A 17,617-nucleotide genomic window follows, 5' to 3' on the forward strand; every position below is an offset into this window, starting at 1 on the left:
CCCCTCTCACCTCCCTCCCCATCCCATCCCTCTGGGTAATCCCATTGCCCCAGTCCTGAGCATTTGTCTCATGCATCAAACCTGGAATGGTGTTCTGTTTCACATACGATAATATACATGTTTCAATGCTATCAGTGAGATAAATTTTAACCAAATTCTAGAAAATAAGTACCCTTTCCCATCCTACTAACTGACAATCTATCTTTCTCTCTAGGTTATTTTAGAGGACATGCTGAGTAAAATGGATAAAAGAAATCTGTCTGTAGTGTCAGAATTCATGCTTCTAGGACTTTGCCAGTCATGGAATAAGCAAGTCTTACTCTTACTGATATTTTTTATGCTATATTTGATCATTGTATCTGGAAATATTGTCATCATGATCTTAATCATCACTGACTCCCATCTGCATTCCCCCATGTACTTTTTGTTGGCCAACCTGTCCTTTGTTGATATGTGGCTTTCTTCGGTAACTACTCCTAAGATGATCACAGACTTTGTCAGAGAGAACAAGATTATTTCCTTTGGAGGCTGCATGTGCCAGATCCTCTTTGTGCATTTTGTTGGAGGGGGTGAGATGGTGCTATTGGTGGTAATGGCCTATGACCGCTATGTGGCCATCTGCAAGCCACTCCACTATTCAACTATAATGAACCTGCAAAAGTGCATTGGGCTTGTGGCGACTTCCTGGACCATTGGCTTTGTGCATGCCATGAGTCAAATGGCTGTGATTGTGCAATTGCCTTTCTGTGGCCCCAGGGAAATCGACAGCTTTTTCTGTGATATACCACTGGTAATCAAGCTTGCCTGCATAGATTCCTATAACTTGGGAATATTAATGAATGCTGACAGTGGGACTCTGGCCATGACCTGTTTTATACTGCTGCTGATATCCTACACATATATTCTTCTTACTGTTTGCCAAAGCTCTAAAGCTGGTACATCTAGGGCACTCTCTACCTGTACTGCCCACATCACAGTGGTGGTGCTCTTCTTCGGGCCCTGCATTTTCTTCTATGTGTGGCCACTCAGCATCACATGGGTGGACAAATTTCTTGCTGTGTTTTACTCTGTTATTACACCTCTCCTAAATCCAGCCATCTATACGCTGAGAAATAAAGAGATTAAAAATGCTCTGAAGAGATTCAGAAGCTACTACCTACATTCCAAGAGAAACAGTAATGCCTAAAATCTCACTGGAAACACTTCAAATTGACAATATATAGACCTTATAAAAGAGGTTGAAAATTCTAGGCATTCAATTTATATCTACATGTTATGTCTGTCTCCAAGTCCAGAAATAGGGTTAATATAATTCATGGAATTTCAACAACTTATTAGTCAACCAGTAGAACACCATGAAATATTTATCTAAAATTCAAACACTAATAATCCCCCTTTGTGAGGGGATTATCTAATCAGTCTTCCTATGCCTTTAACTGAGCTTTAACTATTATTATTTTTTTAATAAATTTATTTATTTTAGTTGGGGGCTAATTACTTTACAATATTGTAATAGTTTTTGCCATACATTGACATGAATCAGCCATGGGTTTACATGTGTTCCCCTTCCTGGACCCCCCACCCACCTCCCTCCCCATCCCATCCCTCTGGGTCATCCCATTGCCCCGGCCCTGAGCCCTTGTCTCATGCATCGAACATGGAATGGTGTTCTGTTTCACATATGATAATATACATGTTTCAATGCTATTCTCCCAGAACGTCCCACCCTCACCTTCTCCCTCAGAGTCCATAAAATTGTTCTATGCATCTGTGTCTCTTATTCTGTCTCGCATATAGGGTTATCGTTACCATCTTTCAAATTCCATATATATGCATTAGTATACTGTATTGCTGTTTTTCTTTCTGGCTTACTTCACTCTGTTTAATGGGCTCCAGTTTCATCCATCTCAGTAGAACCGATTCAAATGTATTTTTTTTAATGGCTGAGTAATATTCCATTGTGTATATGTACCACAGCTTCCTTAAACTCTCATTTAAGTTTAAATCTTTAAATGAGAAGCTTAAATTCATTCAGCCAAGTCATACCTCCATCCTGATAGATAGCATCTGAATAAACTTCTCTTGAATTTTCTCCTAACTTCATTTGGAAAATGTTTCTGTAATATTCACTCTTTCCCTCAAGCCTTTCACTTAACCTCTTGTCAAGAGGCAACTGAATTATTATTTAATGGAGTTTTTTACCCAAATAGTAAAGAAAAGCTATATGGGAGAGAATAGAAAGAGAATGAAATAACAACGGCACAATACATAAGGAATAACAGTGGAGGTTAGACTAACAATGGAGGTTATTCTGTGTTTGTCTTCCATTAACTTGATAAAAGTGAAAAAAAAATGTAATACCTAATGATTTTTTTTGGTTATCTTAGTCGCAAGGACAAATATTTATGCTTTAAATTATTATTAACCATTTGTGTAAAACTCCTTAATTGTAAGCTCCTTAAGGGTAGGGGCTATGCCTTACCTGGTTAATTCTTGAAATTTAGTACACTAGTTAATATATAATCAGCATTTAACAAATATATTTTAATGTAAATATACAGGCCAATTTTTCCAGTCAAATACTCATAACATTTATGGATCATGGTATATTTAATACAGTCTTCAGTACTTAAAAACAAATTACTAAAAATTTCAAATTATAAACAAAATTTACCTTCTTTCTTGCAGAATTACAAATTAAGTGAATTGAAATTCAGTTGTAAGAATCAACACTATAAGCCCTAAAATAAAAATATGACACATATGCAGTTTTTATTTTTCTTAATATGGGACCAAAATACAAAAAAATAAGGCAGAATAAAAATGTACTTATCATCCTTGAATGCCTACTCTATGCCATTATATGTATTATTTTAAATGTATTAATTAGTCCCAAATTGCAGTAAGAAAATTAGACTCAGAAACACGAGTTAAAGTTCCTCAAGATAACACAGCTTTATTTTTCTTCACTTAAGGATTCAAAGATTAATTTGATTTCCAAGATTGTTTACTTAATAAATGACACTATGCAGTACAATAGAAAACTACTTACTGCAAAGAAAGCGAAATGACTTTTTAAGAGTCTTGCCCATTTTTCTACTTGGAATTTATCACTTTAAAGATTTAAAAGACACATTTTATGAGTTACATGCATTCCTAGTATTTTCTCTTAATTATGTGACTTATTTTTCCAGTCTCATTTTTTTATTGAACAGAATTTTAAATTTTAATGTGTCTAATTTTTTTAGAGTTAATTATTTTTTTGCTTATTTCAAAGTTATGAAAACATTCTACTTTACTTTTTAGAAGCTTTACTATCTTAACTTTCACATTTAAGATCTACAATCATCTTTAGCTTAACTTCTCTGTATGAAATAGAAGTCAAATTTCATTTTTCAACATGAAAATCCATTTGACCTAGATTTTTTCATTTTGGTAGAAAAACAAACAAACAAACAAACAAAAAAAACCTTTAGGTCCATCCCTGTTATGTATGTAGTCTTATCCCTGTATGTAGTCTTATTTTTATCATCTTCTCCATAGGAAAGTGATCCTTCCCTCCTTTAGGATTAATACAGAGTTTACAATAGCACTACTAAATATTTAAACACCGTTTTCATAGTGTATATATTTTTGTTATTTTAAGTGTTAGTATATGCGTGGATTGCTTTATGGATTCTCTATTTAATGCCATCTGTTTTTTGTACCTATTGATCAGTTCCGTATTCTTTAAATTATCATAGCTATTTAATAAGTCTTGATATCTGGTAAGGTAAGTCTTCTCAATTTATTTCTCTTCAAACTTTTTTTTGGCAGTCTTGGCTTAATACATTTCCACATAAATTTGTGATCCACTTTTCAATTTGCACAAAAATTATTGCTGGAATTTTGATTGGGATTACTTTGAATGGGTAGATTTATTGTCAATTATATAATAACTACTTTTACAATCTATGATCTTGGCATATCTCTCTATTAATTTATGTCTTCTTGAATTTCTCTCAGTAAAGTTTTATAGTTTTCTATATAGCTTGCTAATATATATATTTTCCTTTTTTTCCACCAAGCCTCTTTCCCTTTGTTTGCCAATGTTATAATATGGAGGGACAAGGAGAAACAGGTTGTAATGTGAAAATATGGAAATCTGTAGCCAATTGCAAGGACTTTCGTAAGTTTGTGAACTGGCTAGTGGACCTCATTCCAACCTTACCCAGTATGAAGTCAATTTCTCATCACCTTCACTTTTCTTTCAATTGGGGATACTTTTAACAGATAAACCAGTAGATCAGAGCAATGGGCAGGTCTAAGCTTCTTTCAAGGCTAGTCTTGATATCCTAGCCTTGGAAAAAATTTCCCAATTTTTCTGGGTCCTTTTACCCACTCTTAGGGTACCTTTCTGTCTGGTTAGAGTTCCTTCAATCCATTAAAATATTTTTCTGGTTTTATTGAGAAATAATTGACATATATCACTGCAGAAGTTTACGTTGTACAGCATGATGGTTTGATTTACATATACAATGAAATGAGTATCACAGTAAGTTTAATTAGCTTTCATCATCTCAGATGAATCAAAACAGATACAATAAAAAGAAAAGGAAGAAAATCTCTCCTTGTGATGAGAACACTTAGGATTTACTCTTTTAACAATTTTCATATATATTATACAACCATTGTAATGGCAACCCACTCCAGTATTCTTGCCTGGAAAATCCCATGGATGGAGGAACCTGGTAGGCTGCAATCCATGGGATCGCAAAGAGTCGGACACGACTGAGCGACTTCACTTTCTTTTTCTTTCTATTGTTTACCATAGTCATTATCTTTTACATTACATCCCTAGTACTTGTTGTTGTTGTTCAGTTGCTCAGTCATGTCCAACTCTTTGCAACCCCATGGACTGCAGCATGCCAGGCTTCCCTGTCCATCACCAACTCCTGGAGCTTGCTGAAACTCATGTCCATCGAGTTCGTGATGCCATCCAACCATCTCATCCTCTGTTGTCCCCTTCTACTCCTGCCTTCTGCCTTCCTAGCATCAGGGTCTTTTCCAATGAATTGGCTCCTTGCATCTGGTGGCCAAAGTATTGGAGCTTCAGCTTCAATATCAGTCCTTCCAAGGAATATTCAGGATTGATTTCCTTTAGGATGGACTGGTTGGATCTCCTAGCAGTTCAAGGGACTCTCAAGAGTCTTCTCCACACTACAATTCAAAAGCATCAATTCTTCAGTGCTCAGCCTTCTTTATGGTCCAACTCTCACATTCATACATGACTACTGGAAAAACTATAGCTTTGACTATATCGACCTTTGTTGGCAAAGTGATGTCTCTTCTTTTTAATACGCTGTCTAGTTTTGTGATAGCTCTCCTTCCAAGGAGCAAGTGTCTTTTAATTTGATGGCTGCAGTCACTGTCTGCAGTGATTTTGGAGCCCAAGAAAATAAAATCTATCACTGCTTCCACATTTCCCCCTCTATTTGCAGCGAAGTGATGGGACTGCATGCCATGATCTTAGGTTTTGAATGTTGAGTTTCAAGCCAGCTTTTTCACTCTCCTCTTTCACTCTCATGAAGAACCTTTTAGTTCCTCTAGACTTCCTGTCATTAGACTGGTATCATCTGCATATCTGAGGTTATTGATATATTTCCTGGCAATCTTGAATCCAGCTTGTGATTTACCCAGTCTGGCACTTACCGTGATATACTCTGCTGATTCCCTGGAGAAGAAAATGGCAACCCACTCCAGTATTCCTGCCTGGGAAATCTCATGGACAGAGGAGACTGGTGGGCTATAGTCCATGGGGTCACGAAGAGTTGGACATGACTGAATGACTTAGATCGCACTCTGCATATAAGTTAAATAAGCAAGATGGCATTATTTATTTACTAAGATGTAATCTGATGAGTTCAGGTCACTTAGAAAATTTCCTTTTTACATTCCTAAGAGCCGTATAACTTACATAATATTTTCTAGAGAGCCATGCCTCTAGATGGATATTATAGTAGGTGATCCTTTATCAGTAACATTTTGATAAGGTAATTTAAGAGATTAAAGTCTGTTTTCCTTTTTTTTTTTTTTCTAGAAAATACCTTTAGTTGATTTACTTGGAGTCTAGTTGATAAGGAATTTAGTGTGGTTCCCCTGTCTTCTTTCCTTTACTCTGAGGAATTTCCTCATGGTGAAGGGAGTGAATGGATAACACACCAGCTGCTTTAATTCCTTCCTCTCATACATTTATAAGCACATTATTTGCTACAATTTGGCCACCATCAAAACTGCACCTATTATAACATTTTAACTGTACCAACAAATATATTCCACTTCAAAAAAAAATACCTATAAGTACAGTAATGTGAAAAAAAATGGCCAGTTAAGGCAATTGACTAAAATGATGTTCACATAGTGATATTTGACAATATGGAAATTGTTCAAACTATAGAAACAGAAACAAAGAAAAGATTGTGAACAAAAGTTTTGATAATACCAATAGTTTAGACATACTAAGCCTTTTTCTATACACTTGCTTTCTTTATAATGTATTTAAAGAAAAGAACTTTATTATCATGTATTATTTACTACAATCATTATAATAATTTCATTAATTACATTCTTCCACTTATCCCATATTCCACAATTTGCCTATTCTATTGTTTCCTTTTATCAGCAATTTATTTCTCATTCTTTTTTCCCTATCCTAAATCAATGTTTTAAATATCTCTGTGAGGTCCCATTTAATCATAAATTATGTCAATAATTTATTTTTAAAAGTTAGATCAAGAAATGATAGATTCAGGGACATAATCAGATGGATTCCTCTTGAAAATATGTGATATGAGACAGTCTATTCAGGAATATCAAGGCTGTGTGCTGTGCTGGGCTAAGTTTCTTTAGTCATGTCCAGCTCTTTGTGACTCTATGGACTGTAGCCCACCAGGCTCCTCTGTCCATGGACTTCTCCAGGCAAGAACACTGGAGTGGGTTGCCATGCCCTCCTCCAGGGATCTTCCTGACCCAGGGATCTTCCTGACCCAGGGATGGAACTCATGTCTCTTGAGTCTGCTGAATTATCAGGTGGGTTCTTTACCACTAACACCACCTGGGAAGCCCATAGAAATAACATGTGATCCAGCAATTCCTCTCCCAAGGATATACCCTAAAAAAGTGAAAATATGTATTCACAAAATAAACTTGTCTATATATAACTCATATAGATCAATAATGCAAGCAAATGCCATCAACAGTTAACTGCTGCTGCTGCTGCTGCTAAGTCGCCTCAGTCGTGTCCGACTCTGTGCGACCCCATAGACGGCAGCCCACCAGGCTCTCCCATCCCTGGAATTCTCCAGGCAAGAACACTGGAGTGGGTTGCCATTTCCTTCTCCAATGCATGAAAGAGAAAAGTGAGTGAAGTCGCTCAGTCGTGTCTGACTCTTAGCGACCCCATGGACTGCAGCCTACCAGGCTCCTCCATCCATGGGATTTTCCAGGCAAGAGTACAGGAGTGGGGTGCCATTGCCCTCTCCCAACAGTTAACTAGATAAACAAAATATGGTATATCCATACTGTGGAATTTTATTCAGCCACAAAAAGTAATAAACTACTTTTCCAGTAGTCATGTTTGGATGTGAGAGTTGGACTATAAAGAAAGCTGAGTGCTGAAGAATTGATACTTTTGAACTGTGGTGTTGGAGAAGACTCTTGAGAGTCCCCTGGACTGCAAGGAGATCCAACCAGTTCATCCTAAAGGAGATCAGTCCTGGGTGTTCATTGGAAGGACTGATGCTGAAGCTGAAACTCCAATCCTTTGGCCATCTGATTCAAAGAACTGACTCATTTGAAAGGACTCTGATGCTAGGAAAGTTTGAAGGCAGGAGGAGTAGGGGATGACAGAGGATGAGATGGTTGGATGGCATCACCGACTCAATGGAGATGAGTTTGAGCAAGCTCCGGGAGTTAGTGATGGATAGGAGGCCTCGTGTGCTGCAGTCCATGGGGTCACAAAGAGTCAGACACAATTGAGCCACTGAACCGAACTAAACTGAAAACATGCTACAACATAAATGAACCTTGTAAACATTATGTTAAGTGAAAGAAGCCAGTCACAAAATGTCACATATTGTATGATTTCATTTATATGAAATTTCCAGAATAGGAAAATCTACAGAAAGTAGATTAATTGTTGCCAGGGACTGGAGAGAGGGGCAATTAGGGAGTGATAGCTAACGGGTCCAGGTTCTCTTTATGGTATGAGGAAAATTCTGCTTGAGAGCGTGAGGTACTAGTGTTCTTGAGATAGTTGGCAGAGGCAAATCTAACAATTTTGTAATTTGAAATATACCTAAGAGTCACTAGTCATTATCTTCTAACCCTAACCTACAGAAAACACAAATGATGTATTAAGAAAAGACTTGGCTTTTTTTTAAAGAGAGCTCTTTCCAAAAATAATTCTTAAAAGTTAATATATAATGGAAAAAAGTATTGATACCACCTAGATCCAAATAGTAAAATTATTTTAACTAAATTTTGGTGAGAAAATGTAAAGAAAATTATGATAAATCAATTTATCATAAGGTGAATGCATTTTACTATATTTTTAATATTGAGATAGAAAGTAAAATTTAAATGTTGTTTTATAAGTTTAGCATACAAAACTTTTGACTCACCAGAGAAATGTTAGTAATAAATTTAAAATATTGGACAGATCACATGTACCAGTATGTATGTATGTGATATTGGCAGCAAATATTAACTAGTATTCAATCTGAATGACAGAAAGATGACTGATCATCTGGTTTTTGATTATTTTTATTTGAATTTGAAAAGTTTTGCTATTAATATGAAATTTTCTCTAATAATAATAATGGATACAGTTAATTTAATGAACATCTAATTATACTTGAGCATGTTCCTCCTCCTCCAAAGTACATTTTCCTAATTTAATTAGTACAATTGAATACCAATCTTTTAATTATTTATTTCCCATACATTATATCAGTTATGAACACAGTTCTTCAGAGATTTCTTTCATGCTTTTGACTAAATCTCACCATCTTAAATAATTTTCTCAGTGTCTCCTTCATCTCCTTATTTCGGAGACTATAGATCAAAGGGTTGAATAACGGAGTTAACACAATATAGGACAAAGTCACATATTTTTGAATCTCTGCTGAATTGCCTGCTGTTGGGCTCACATATACAATCATGATGGAGCCATAAAACAGGGACACCACAGCCAGATGGGATCCACATGTAGAGAAAGCCTTATGTCGGCCTTCTGCTGAGGGCACCCTAAGCACACCTCTGATAACCAGAGTGTAGGAGCTGGTAATGAAGAGTAGTAAGGTAGAGAAAATGATGACTGAGTTAAAAGTGGCACAAATGATTTCAGTGGTGGGGGCTGGAACACAGGACAGCTTTATAAGGGGTCCTGGGTCACATAGGAAATGATCAATCTTATTGGGACAATGAAATGGGAGCTGAGAGATTAGGTGAATAGGCAAGAGGAAGTACAAAAAGCCACACATCCAGCAGCAGGCTCCCATTCTGATGCAGCATTGCACCGTCATGACAGTGGGGTAATGAAGGGGCCTGCAGATGGCAAGGCACCTGTCAAAGGCCATAGCAGACAAGAAGAAGGTCTCAGTACCACATGTGGAGAAGAAGAAGTAGAACAGAGGAAGCAGCCAGAGAAAGAGATGGTCTTGGTCTCAGAGAGAAAGTTGGCTAGCATATTGGGGACAGTAGAAGTGACATACCACATCTCCAGGAAGGAAAAATTGGCCAGCAGGATATACATGGGGGTGTGGAGATGGTGGTCCCACCACACTGCACAGATAATGCACAAATTTCCAGTTAATGTCAACACATAGATCACAGAGATGAGTGAGAAGAGGAAATTCTGAACCTCCCAGGTACAAGGGAATCCAAGAAGAATGAATTCACTCACAGGGTCAGAGTGATTATTTCCTCCTGGGTTTTTCATTTTTTTTCTCCTAAAACTGCAATAGGAAGACATTCTTATCTTTCAAATGACTCTACAGAAGTTTTCTCATTAAGATATTTCTGAGCATCTTTACATTAGTTCAACGAGCAGCATGATTTTAGATTATTAAAAATTTTTTAGCATTCTTTGACCCAGTGTGACACTGGGAGGAAGCAAGGAACTTGGAGTGCGGGGGCTTATTATGGCCTCATCAGCATGATCATCATGCCTGTCATGGTCCATTTAACGTCTTTCTATGTCTGTGTCCTCAGCAATACATAAACCAAGGTAGATACTCCTTGCCATTCAGAGGCTTTTTTTTCCCCCAGAGAATGGGAGGTAAAGTTTAATAAGAATAATTTTTTTTTTTACTTTTGATTATGGAGGATATACAAAAGCAAACAGAAGAGTATAATGAATCCCTACACATTTATCACATAGTTTTAACAATTCAGTTCAGTTCAGTCACTCAGTCGTGTCCGACTCTTTGCGACCCCATGAAACTTTAACAAATTATTCATGGGCAAACTTGCTGTAACTCCACCTACTTCCATACCTTCCATATTATTTCAAAGCAGATACCAAATGTATGATTTCATTATAAAATATTTCAGCATGTAACCCTGGAAAATTTTAAAAACTATAATCAAAATATCTCTATATAATCCAAAAATTAATAATTCTTTAATTTTATAAAGAGTTAAAATTTCCAATTGCTTTATGTCAGATTTGTTTTGTCTTAAAATTTATTTGTTTGTTTGTTTTTTGGTTATGCCCACTCAGCTTGTGGGATCTTAGTTCCCCAACCAAGTATTGAACTCAGGCCCTCAGCAGTGAAAGCAGGGAGTCCTAACCACTGGAAGGAAAGGAATTCTTCAGTTTGTTTGAAGTAGGAGCCAAATAAAGTTCACATTTTTTCACTGGTTCCTATGTCTGACACATCTTTCAATCAATAGTTTCCCTATTCATTCCTTTTAAAAATTTTTATTATTTTTAGAATTAATTTTAATTTGAGTATAGTTGCTTTACAATATTGTGTTAGTTTTGTGGTTCAGAAATGTCCACCTGAGCCAAACCTACATAAGGACACATAGACGTTTAAACAATTGTACAGTTCATTCTCTGTGTAAATAGAAGAAAATGTTGTTAGTATATATAGCCATAAAGCAAGAGTTTGTTTATTACTGTAAGCTTTAGTAGTAACACATGCATAGTTTTAGATGGGGTTTCTGTTTATGTACTATTGGAAGTGTTGGCAAAGAGATAAAGACCACAATATTTATCAGTGATTGCTTATAGCAAGGCCAGTTATGAAGTTCATGTACCCTCTTATTTTTAATACCTCTGTAAAAAGATTCCACAATTTTCATTGTTAATTTCTCTCAGTGTTTAGTGATATATGTACAATGCTCCAGTGTACTCTTCATTTTTAACTTGGTCCTCTTTGTAGGCAGAGAACCTGCAAAGACCTTTTCTGGTGGCTCAAATGGTGAAGAATCTGCCTGCAACGCAGGAAACCTGGGTTTGATCCCTGGATTGGGAAGATCTCCTGGAGAAGGAAATGACAATCCCCTCTGGTATTCTTGCCTGGAAAATCCCATGGACAGAGGAACCTGATGGGCTATAGTCCATGGGGTCACAAAGAGTTGGACATGACAGCAAATTTCACTTCACTTCACTTCTTTGTAGGCAAGAATTTCTTGCTTAAGAGGAGTAAGCTTCATGCACAGTCAACTTGAACTACATTTTAAATGAAACTGGTATGCATGAATGAGGTTCAGACTATAAACTAACATTATTCTTTTTTAATTGAAAATTTATCCCAAGTTGAGGACACAGGCTTCAGTCCTCAGTTGAAATTTATCACATGATGGGAAAATACCTCATGATGATACTGTCTCTATCTATATATATTTTGCCACATAGAGCAGAAATAGCTACTGTGGTATATATATCATTAAAGCACTCTGAGTTTTGAATTACATTAATTGAAGATCTGTTCATGGACTATTCATTCTCATTTTTCTCTCTTTGTCTCTTTTATTCGAGACTTGTTAGAGTTCCTTCAGGTTGTCTTGACCTATACATGTTTTTTTCAGAACCTAGTCCTTGATATTTTCCTTTTCCAATTATGCTCTCTTTGTTAGTGATCTGTCATCTAGCCACATGATATAGAAACCACCCATGTGAGATGAAGTCCCATTTTCTCTCCCTAACTGTGGAGTCTCTTTTACAACCTAGATTTATCTACCCAATTTTGTATTCAACATCTCCTTTTGCTACTGAATGTAACTAAAATGCAAGAAATTGAAAGTCACTCAGTTGTGTCTGACTCTTTGCTACCATATGGACTATACAGTCCCTGGATTTCTCCAGGCCAGACTACTGGAGTGGATAGCCTTTCCCTTTTCCAGGGAATCTTTCCAACTCAGGGATCAAACCCAGGTCTCCCACATTGCAGGCAGATTCTTTACCAGCTGGGCCACAAGGGAAGCCCAAAAGGCAAGAAGCCCATGATAAAACTCTTGGTTCTTCTCACCTCAAACTGGTGGATCCTTGCTTATTTGCTATATCATCCAATGCCACCTCCATTTACTCAGTTGCTCAGGCCACAAACTTTGGCCATATCCTCACCACACCTCTCAATAGTCCACATCCAAATCATCAACAAATTCTCTATGCCTCCTGTTCAAAACATAGGTAAAAAAATCTGATCATGTCAACTACTTGCTGTCAATCTTTTTTAATTAAAAAAAATTATTTATTTATTTTTGGCTGTGCTAGGTCTTCATTGCTGTGTGAGCTTTTCTCTACTTGCATTGAGCAGAGGCCACTCTCAGTTGTGATGCGTGGGCTTCTCATTGCAGTGGCTTCTCTTCTTGCTGGCTCTAGGGCATGTGGGCTTCAGTAGTTGCAGCACCCGGGCTCTAGAGCATAGTCTCAGTAATTGTGGTGCAAGGGCTTAATTGCTCTACGGCAGGTGGGATCTTTCCGGATCAGGGATAGAACCTGTGTCTCCTGCATTGGCAGATGAATTCTTTATCACTGAGTCATCAGGGAAGCCAACTCTCATTCTTTTGAACACAATTACAACAAAACAAGGCAACACACTTGTATGGGAGAAAGCCTCAATCCATGAAAACAGAAGATCCATAAAGCGAGCCTACTCAAGACCACCTCCTCCAAGCTACCTCTCTCTTTGAATCACTTTGTCTTTCTTTATGTCCCCTCTATCCACTCATCTTCATGCTCTGTGCTTTCTTATTGTTGCTAAGTTATAATCATGCTTTAAGGGTGTTTGTTTGTATATGTTTGTGTGTGTGCGTGTGAACAAACACTCTGGTTTTTGCTGTCTATTCTTTCAGTATTTTTCTGTATCTAATTATAAACATTTTAATTGAGTGGCTTTTTAAATGGGTAAGTGAACTGTTTTATATTTCTCTCTCTTAAAAAAATGTGTTTATAGTCTGTAACTGATTTTTTTTCCCATGTGGTTAGCCAAAGTACTTTAATAGAAAAATGTACTTTTCTTGCTGTCTGATATTTTCTTCTGTCCCATATTCAGGGTCAAGAAATCTGGTATATGTGACTTGCATAAGTAATAAGATATAGAATAAAGTGGTCATTCTGTAATTTATTCCTGGCCTATGTGGTTCAGTTAACATCTCAACTTAAGTGAGATATTATTTTTCTTAAATATATTTACTTATATATTTATAAATAACACACATATAACCTAACATTTAATTAAATCAATTTGATACTAGATGCTATGTTATATAGTTGAGAATCTAACCAATCATATGCAAGCTATTCTAGTTTACATTTTTATATGAAGAAACTACAATATAGGATTAGAGAAAATTGAAAAAGACATTATGAAAATTTTTGAATTGTACCTTACCTGAAGTTTTTGTGTGAGAATTATAGTATCTGGTAGAAGCAGATTCCAAATTTATATTTCTCTCTCCTGGAGTATGCAGTCAGCCTCAGTCTCCTTGTTCTCTCATTTCAGCAGAAGAAAATGCACAACAAATTCGAACTGGCATCCAAGTATCTTAGATGGCTTCTTAATGGGATGGGGTGGTGGCAGTGAGTGTTGGAAGGTAATATTATCAAGTATAGTAATTATTTGAAGCTCACAGAATGACCATATTATTTAAACAATTTGAAAAGGTGATTCTATGTGGTTATAAATGTCAATGTGATCTTTCCTGATTTAAGAAGAACCAATCACATGCTTGTCTCTAAAGAAGAGTATGTATTAGTAGCAGGCACATTCTGAGACATGGCTATTTTGTTCTCAACACTCTACCCTGGGGGGAGATGATCCAGTGTACTCCATGTGTGCAGTCATGCCTTACTACTGAGCTCCTGTTCATAGCATGCTTTTTAATAAATATATGAAGATTGTGTCTGACTCTCCTAGATTACCAAACTTCTCCCAGTGGCTTTATCTAGGGATAACAATGAGAAAATTTTGGCCAGATCTCAGAAAGTGTTGGTTCAGCCTTTAGGGGAAAAGGGAAAGATGATGAGGCAGGCCTGAGGTCCAAGCTGAAGAATAACTTGGCTTTAAGCCTTGAATCAGAGCATTAAATACAACCAGCAGCATTTGTATATATTTTTATAGCAATATAGCTGTGTTTCTCCACAACAGAGGTGATATTGGCTTTAGGAATGAGAATGTAAAGGCAAGAGTTCTACGAAGTCAAAGGATGTAAAGACAGAAGTTAATTATTGTAAAGAATTTACAAAACACTTCAAAATCTCGCTCCATCTGTTCCCTTCTTTCCACAATTCTACACCTGAACCAATCCCAAGTATGCTGTGGTAATGTTTAGATTTTGGGATCAGTAACCAGTGTTCCAGGCTTCCCAGGTGGCACAAGTGGTAAAGAACACACCTGCCAACGCAAGAGACCTAAGAGACGGGGGTTTGATCCCTGGGTGGGGAAGATCCCCTGGAGGAGGGCATGGCAACCCACTCCAGTACTCTTGCCTGGAGAATCCCATGGACAGAGGAGCCTGTAGTCCATAGGATGACAAAGAGTTGGACTGTAGTGACTTAGCGTGTACACAAGTGTCCCATTTGTACTTGACTGTAAATATTACTCCACTTGTTTTGTGATCTGTCCTTTCAATGTTACTTCAGCCAGAGAAAAGTAAGCATTGAAATCAACACTACAATCGCCACAACTAATAACATGATATTAAAATATTCAAATGAAGGTAAAGATCTAATCCTGTTTGATTTTATCTGTAGATATCAGGTATAGAGCCCTTCACAAGTTCTGGGTCTCATAATTTATGAAGACCATGGGCAAACTGCAGTAAATTTGTAGAAAACAACTTGGAGATCCTTAGAAGTATGACGTATGAGTAACGGTGGAAGGAATTGGAATTTTAAATTGGAGAACAAAAGATTCCATTCAGACAGAGGAAAGATGATCATTTAAGAGATCAATCCAATCTGTCCCAATTATCCCTCAAAGTAGAGAATTAAAAATAATAGTTAAATCTATAGTGAGACACATTGTAATTCAATGTGGAGAATAATTTTGTAACAGAATCCTACCCAGTGCTATTTTCTAACAGAAGACTACTTTCTAGCATGGATTTCATCAGATAAAGGCAGAGAAAGTGACAGAAGGGGTTTAACATCAGAAGCAAATGTCTTTCAATATTGAAATTTGATTATATGCATTTAATATGTGTCAAAAACAAGAAGAAAAGAAAAGAAAACCTATTTGGGCAACGTCAATGACATAAAAAAATGCAATGGGAAATATTAAGGTTAATGAGAACTTGAGGCTTTCATTTATATTGATAAAAATGAATGGTATATTTTAATGGTCGTTAGTTGACAGCAGACAAAGGGAGGAGGAAAGAGAATTCTGGACTGTGGTTTGGCCAGCAAAGTCCCTGAGTTATGCCTTGAGAATACAGATAGTCTAATTCTGTTAATTGAAGAAACTGGCATTTTGTTTCCTGAAAAAATGTGTGTGGAACTTGCTCTCTGAGCCAAAAACTGAGTGGCTCCTGTTTTGGTCAAAGACGATTCGACAAGGAATGAGTAGGGGAATCAGAAGAACTTCAGGTCTGAACAAGGAAACAGAGGTGGCAGTAGCACACACAAGTTTTATCTGGGGACACTGCTTTGACAGATTTGCATGCAAGAAATCCCTCACAGCAGGAGACCTTCCAGAGGCTGTAGACTTGGGGGCTAGTAAGAAGGGGAGGAGGGGTAAGGAACTCCTAGGAGAAAGAAGGAGAAGAGAAAGTTTACTTGCTGAGGTGATGTCAGCCTGGTGAGGCTGAGGACTCCGTGCCAAAGACTTCGAAGGGCAGGAGTAACTTGGGATCTTTATCTTATCTGCGGTCGGCAAAGGTGGGGCACAGTTTCCTGGTATATGCAAAGCAGACAGGCCCTAACTAGCTAAAAATCTGCGCACTGTGCCATGCTCAGTCTCTTCAGTCATGTCCAACTCTTTGCAACCCCGTGGACTGTAGCCTGCCAGGTTCCTCTGTTCATGGGATTTTTCAGGCAAGAATATTGAGTAGGTTGCCATGTCCTCCTCCAGGGGATCTTTCTAACCCAGGGATCCAACCTATCTCCTGCATCTCCTGCATTACAGGTGGTTTCTTTACTGCTAAGCCACCGGGGAAGCCCAAAAATCTGCATATTTGGGTTACATATGAAACGACTGGACGTGTACAGTTTTTGGCCCTGGTGGGTATTTGAGTTCATGGGATTCAACTTGCTGTGAAGAAGTAAACAACCTACAAGTCAATATATAGAAGACATCTTTGGTTCATTTATATGACAGGTGGTCTTTGATATAGATTGTTTTGGGTGACTTTTCACTCTATTTTCTCCATTTATCCAAATTTCAGCATTCATGCTTTCTCTAAAGCTCCCATTGTGCCACTACAAAGTAGAGAACTACTTAAACTGGTCCACACTAAAGGCTGTTACTTTTGAAATAGAATTATTTTATTTTTATTATTTTGAAAGTAACACACTTATTTCAGAAGAAGTTGAAAAAAACTGAAATATATAAAAAGTTTAAATCTTCCATGAAGGGCCATTTCTAGTCTTTTTTCTCTTTCTACATATTTCATATATTAGGTACAAATGCAACTTAAAAAAAATTGCAATTATAGTACATGTGGTTTGTCAATATTTTTGTTTAGTTATGTCTTGAGTCTTTTTTTTTATAGAACTAAATATTCCTTAAGCATGATTTTTAATGGGTGCATGATATTCCATTTTAAACAATGTACTTTATCCTTCTCTTCAGGAAGACTTATTTTATGTAATTTTCTGGGAATCTACTTTCTTTTTCTTTAGAAAATATTTTTGGGACTAGATCATATGTCTATGTATTTTTAAGATGTTTGACTCTTTTAACTTTGTAGCAAGCTAAGTTTTCATAGGTTAACGATCACTGGAAGACAGCTGTGTAGAGAACTTAGAATACTGGAGTGTGACTTAAGGAACTGGGGCCAGATCTAAACTTTAATGATACACTGGCTGTGCCTGGATGATAAATCCCTAAACTTTATGTACTTAGATTTTCCATTTGTAATATAACATCGAAAATAATATTCTGACTCACGTAATACTGATATTGTG

At 36.9% G+C, this 17,617-nt stretch overlaps 3 protein-coding genes across 3 annotated transcripts in view; 1 reads left to right on the plus strand and 2 right to left on the minus strand.

Moving 5' to 3' along the window:
• LOC145512684 (olfactory receptor 11H6-like) overlaps window positions 1-17,617 on the minus strand; it is a 364,468-nt gene that overhangs the window by 64,753 nt on the left and 282,098 nt on the right. Inside the window, exon 7 of the mRNA XM_081506971.1 lies at window positions 2,675-2,741. The gene's annotated coding sequence lies outside the window, so the exon portion shown is untranslated. The remainder of the gene's footprint in view (window positions 1-2,674; window positions 2,742-17,617) is intronic.
• Window positions 239-1,186, plus strand: LOC145513826 (olfactory receptor 4K14-like). The gene has a single exon (XM_081510777.1). It carries the CDS (start codon window positions 242-244, stop codon window positions 1,184-1,186), a length of 945 nt encoding a protein of 314 aa, XP_081366903.1. The 5' UTR covers window positions 239-241.
• Window positions 6,109-9,979, minus strand: LOC145513827 (olfactory receptor 11H6-like). The gene is given in 3 exon segments (XM_081510778.1): window positions 6,109-6,220; window positions 9,028-9,670; window positions 9,673-9,979. Coding segments are annotated over 3 exon segments (1,062 nt in total).

This window comes from Giraffa tippelskirchi, chromosome 7 (genome assembly GCF_054371585.1).
Source record: "Giraffa tippelskirchi isolate mGirTip1 chromosome 7, T2T-mGirTip1v1.2.pri, whole genome shotgun sequence".
Taxonomy (NCBI): domain Eukaryota; kingdom Metazoa; phylum Chordata; class Mammalia; order Artiodactyla; family Giraffidae; genus Giraffa; species Giraffa tippelskirchi.

What these genes read in the sequence shown, in the direction of transcription:
- LOC145513826 (XM_081510777.1), top strand. Translation starts at nt 242, where the DNA reads ATGGATAAAAGAAATCTGTCTGTAGTGTCAGAATTCATGCTTCTAGGA.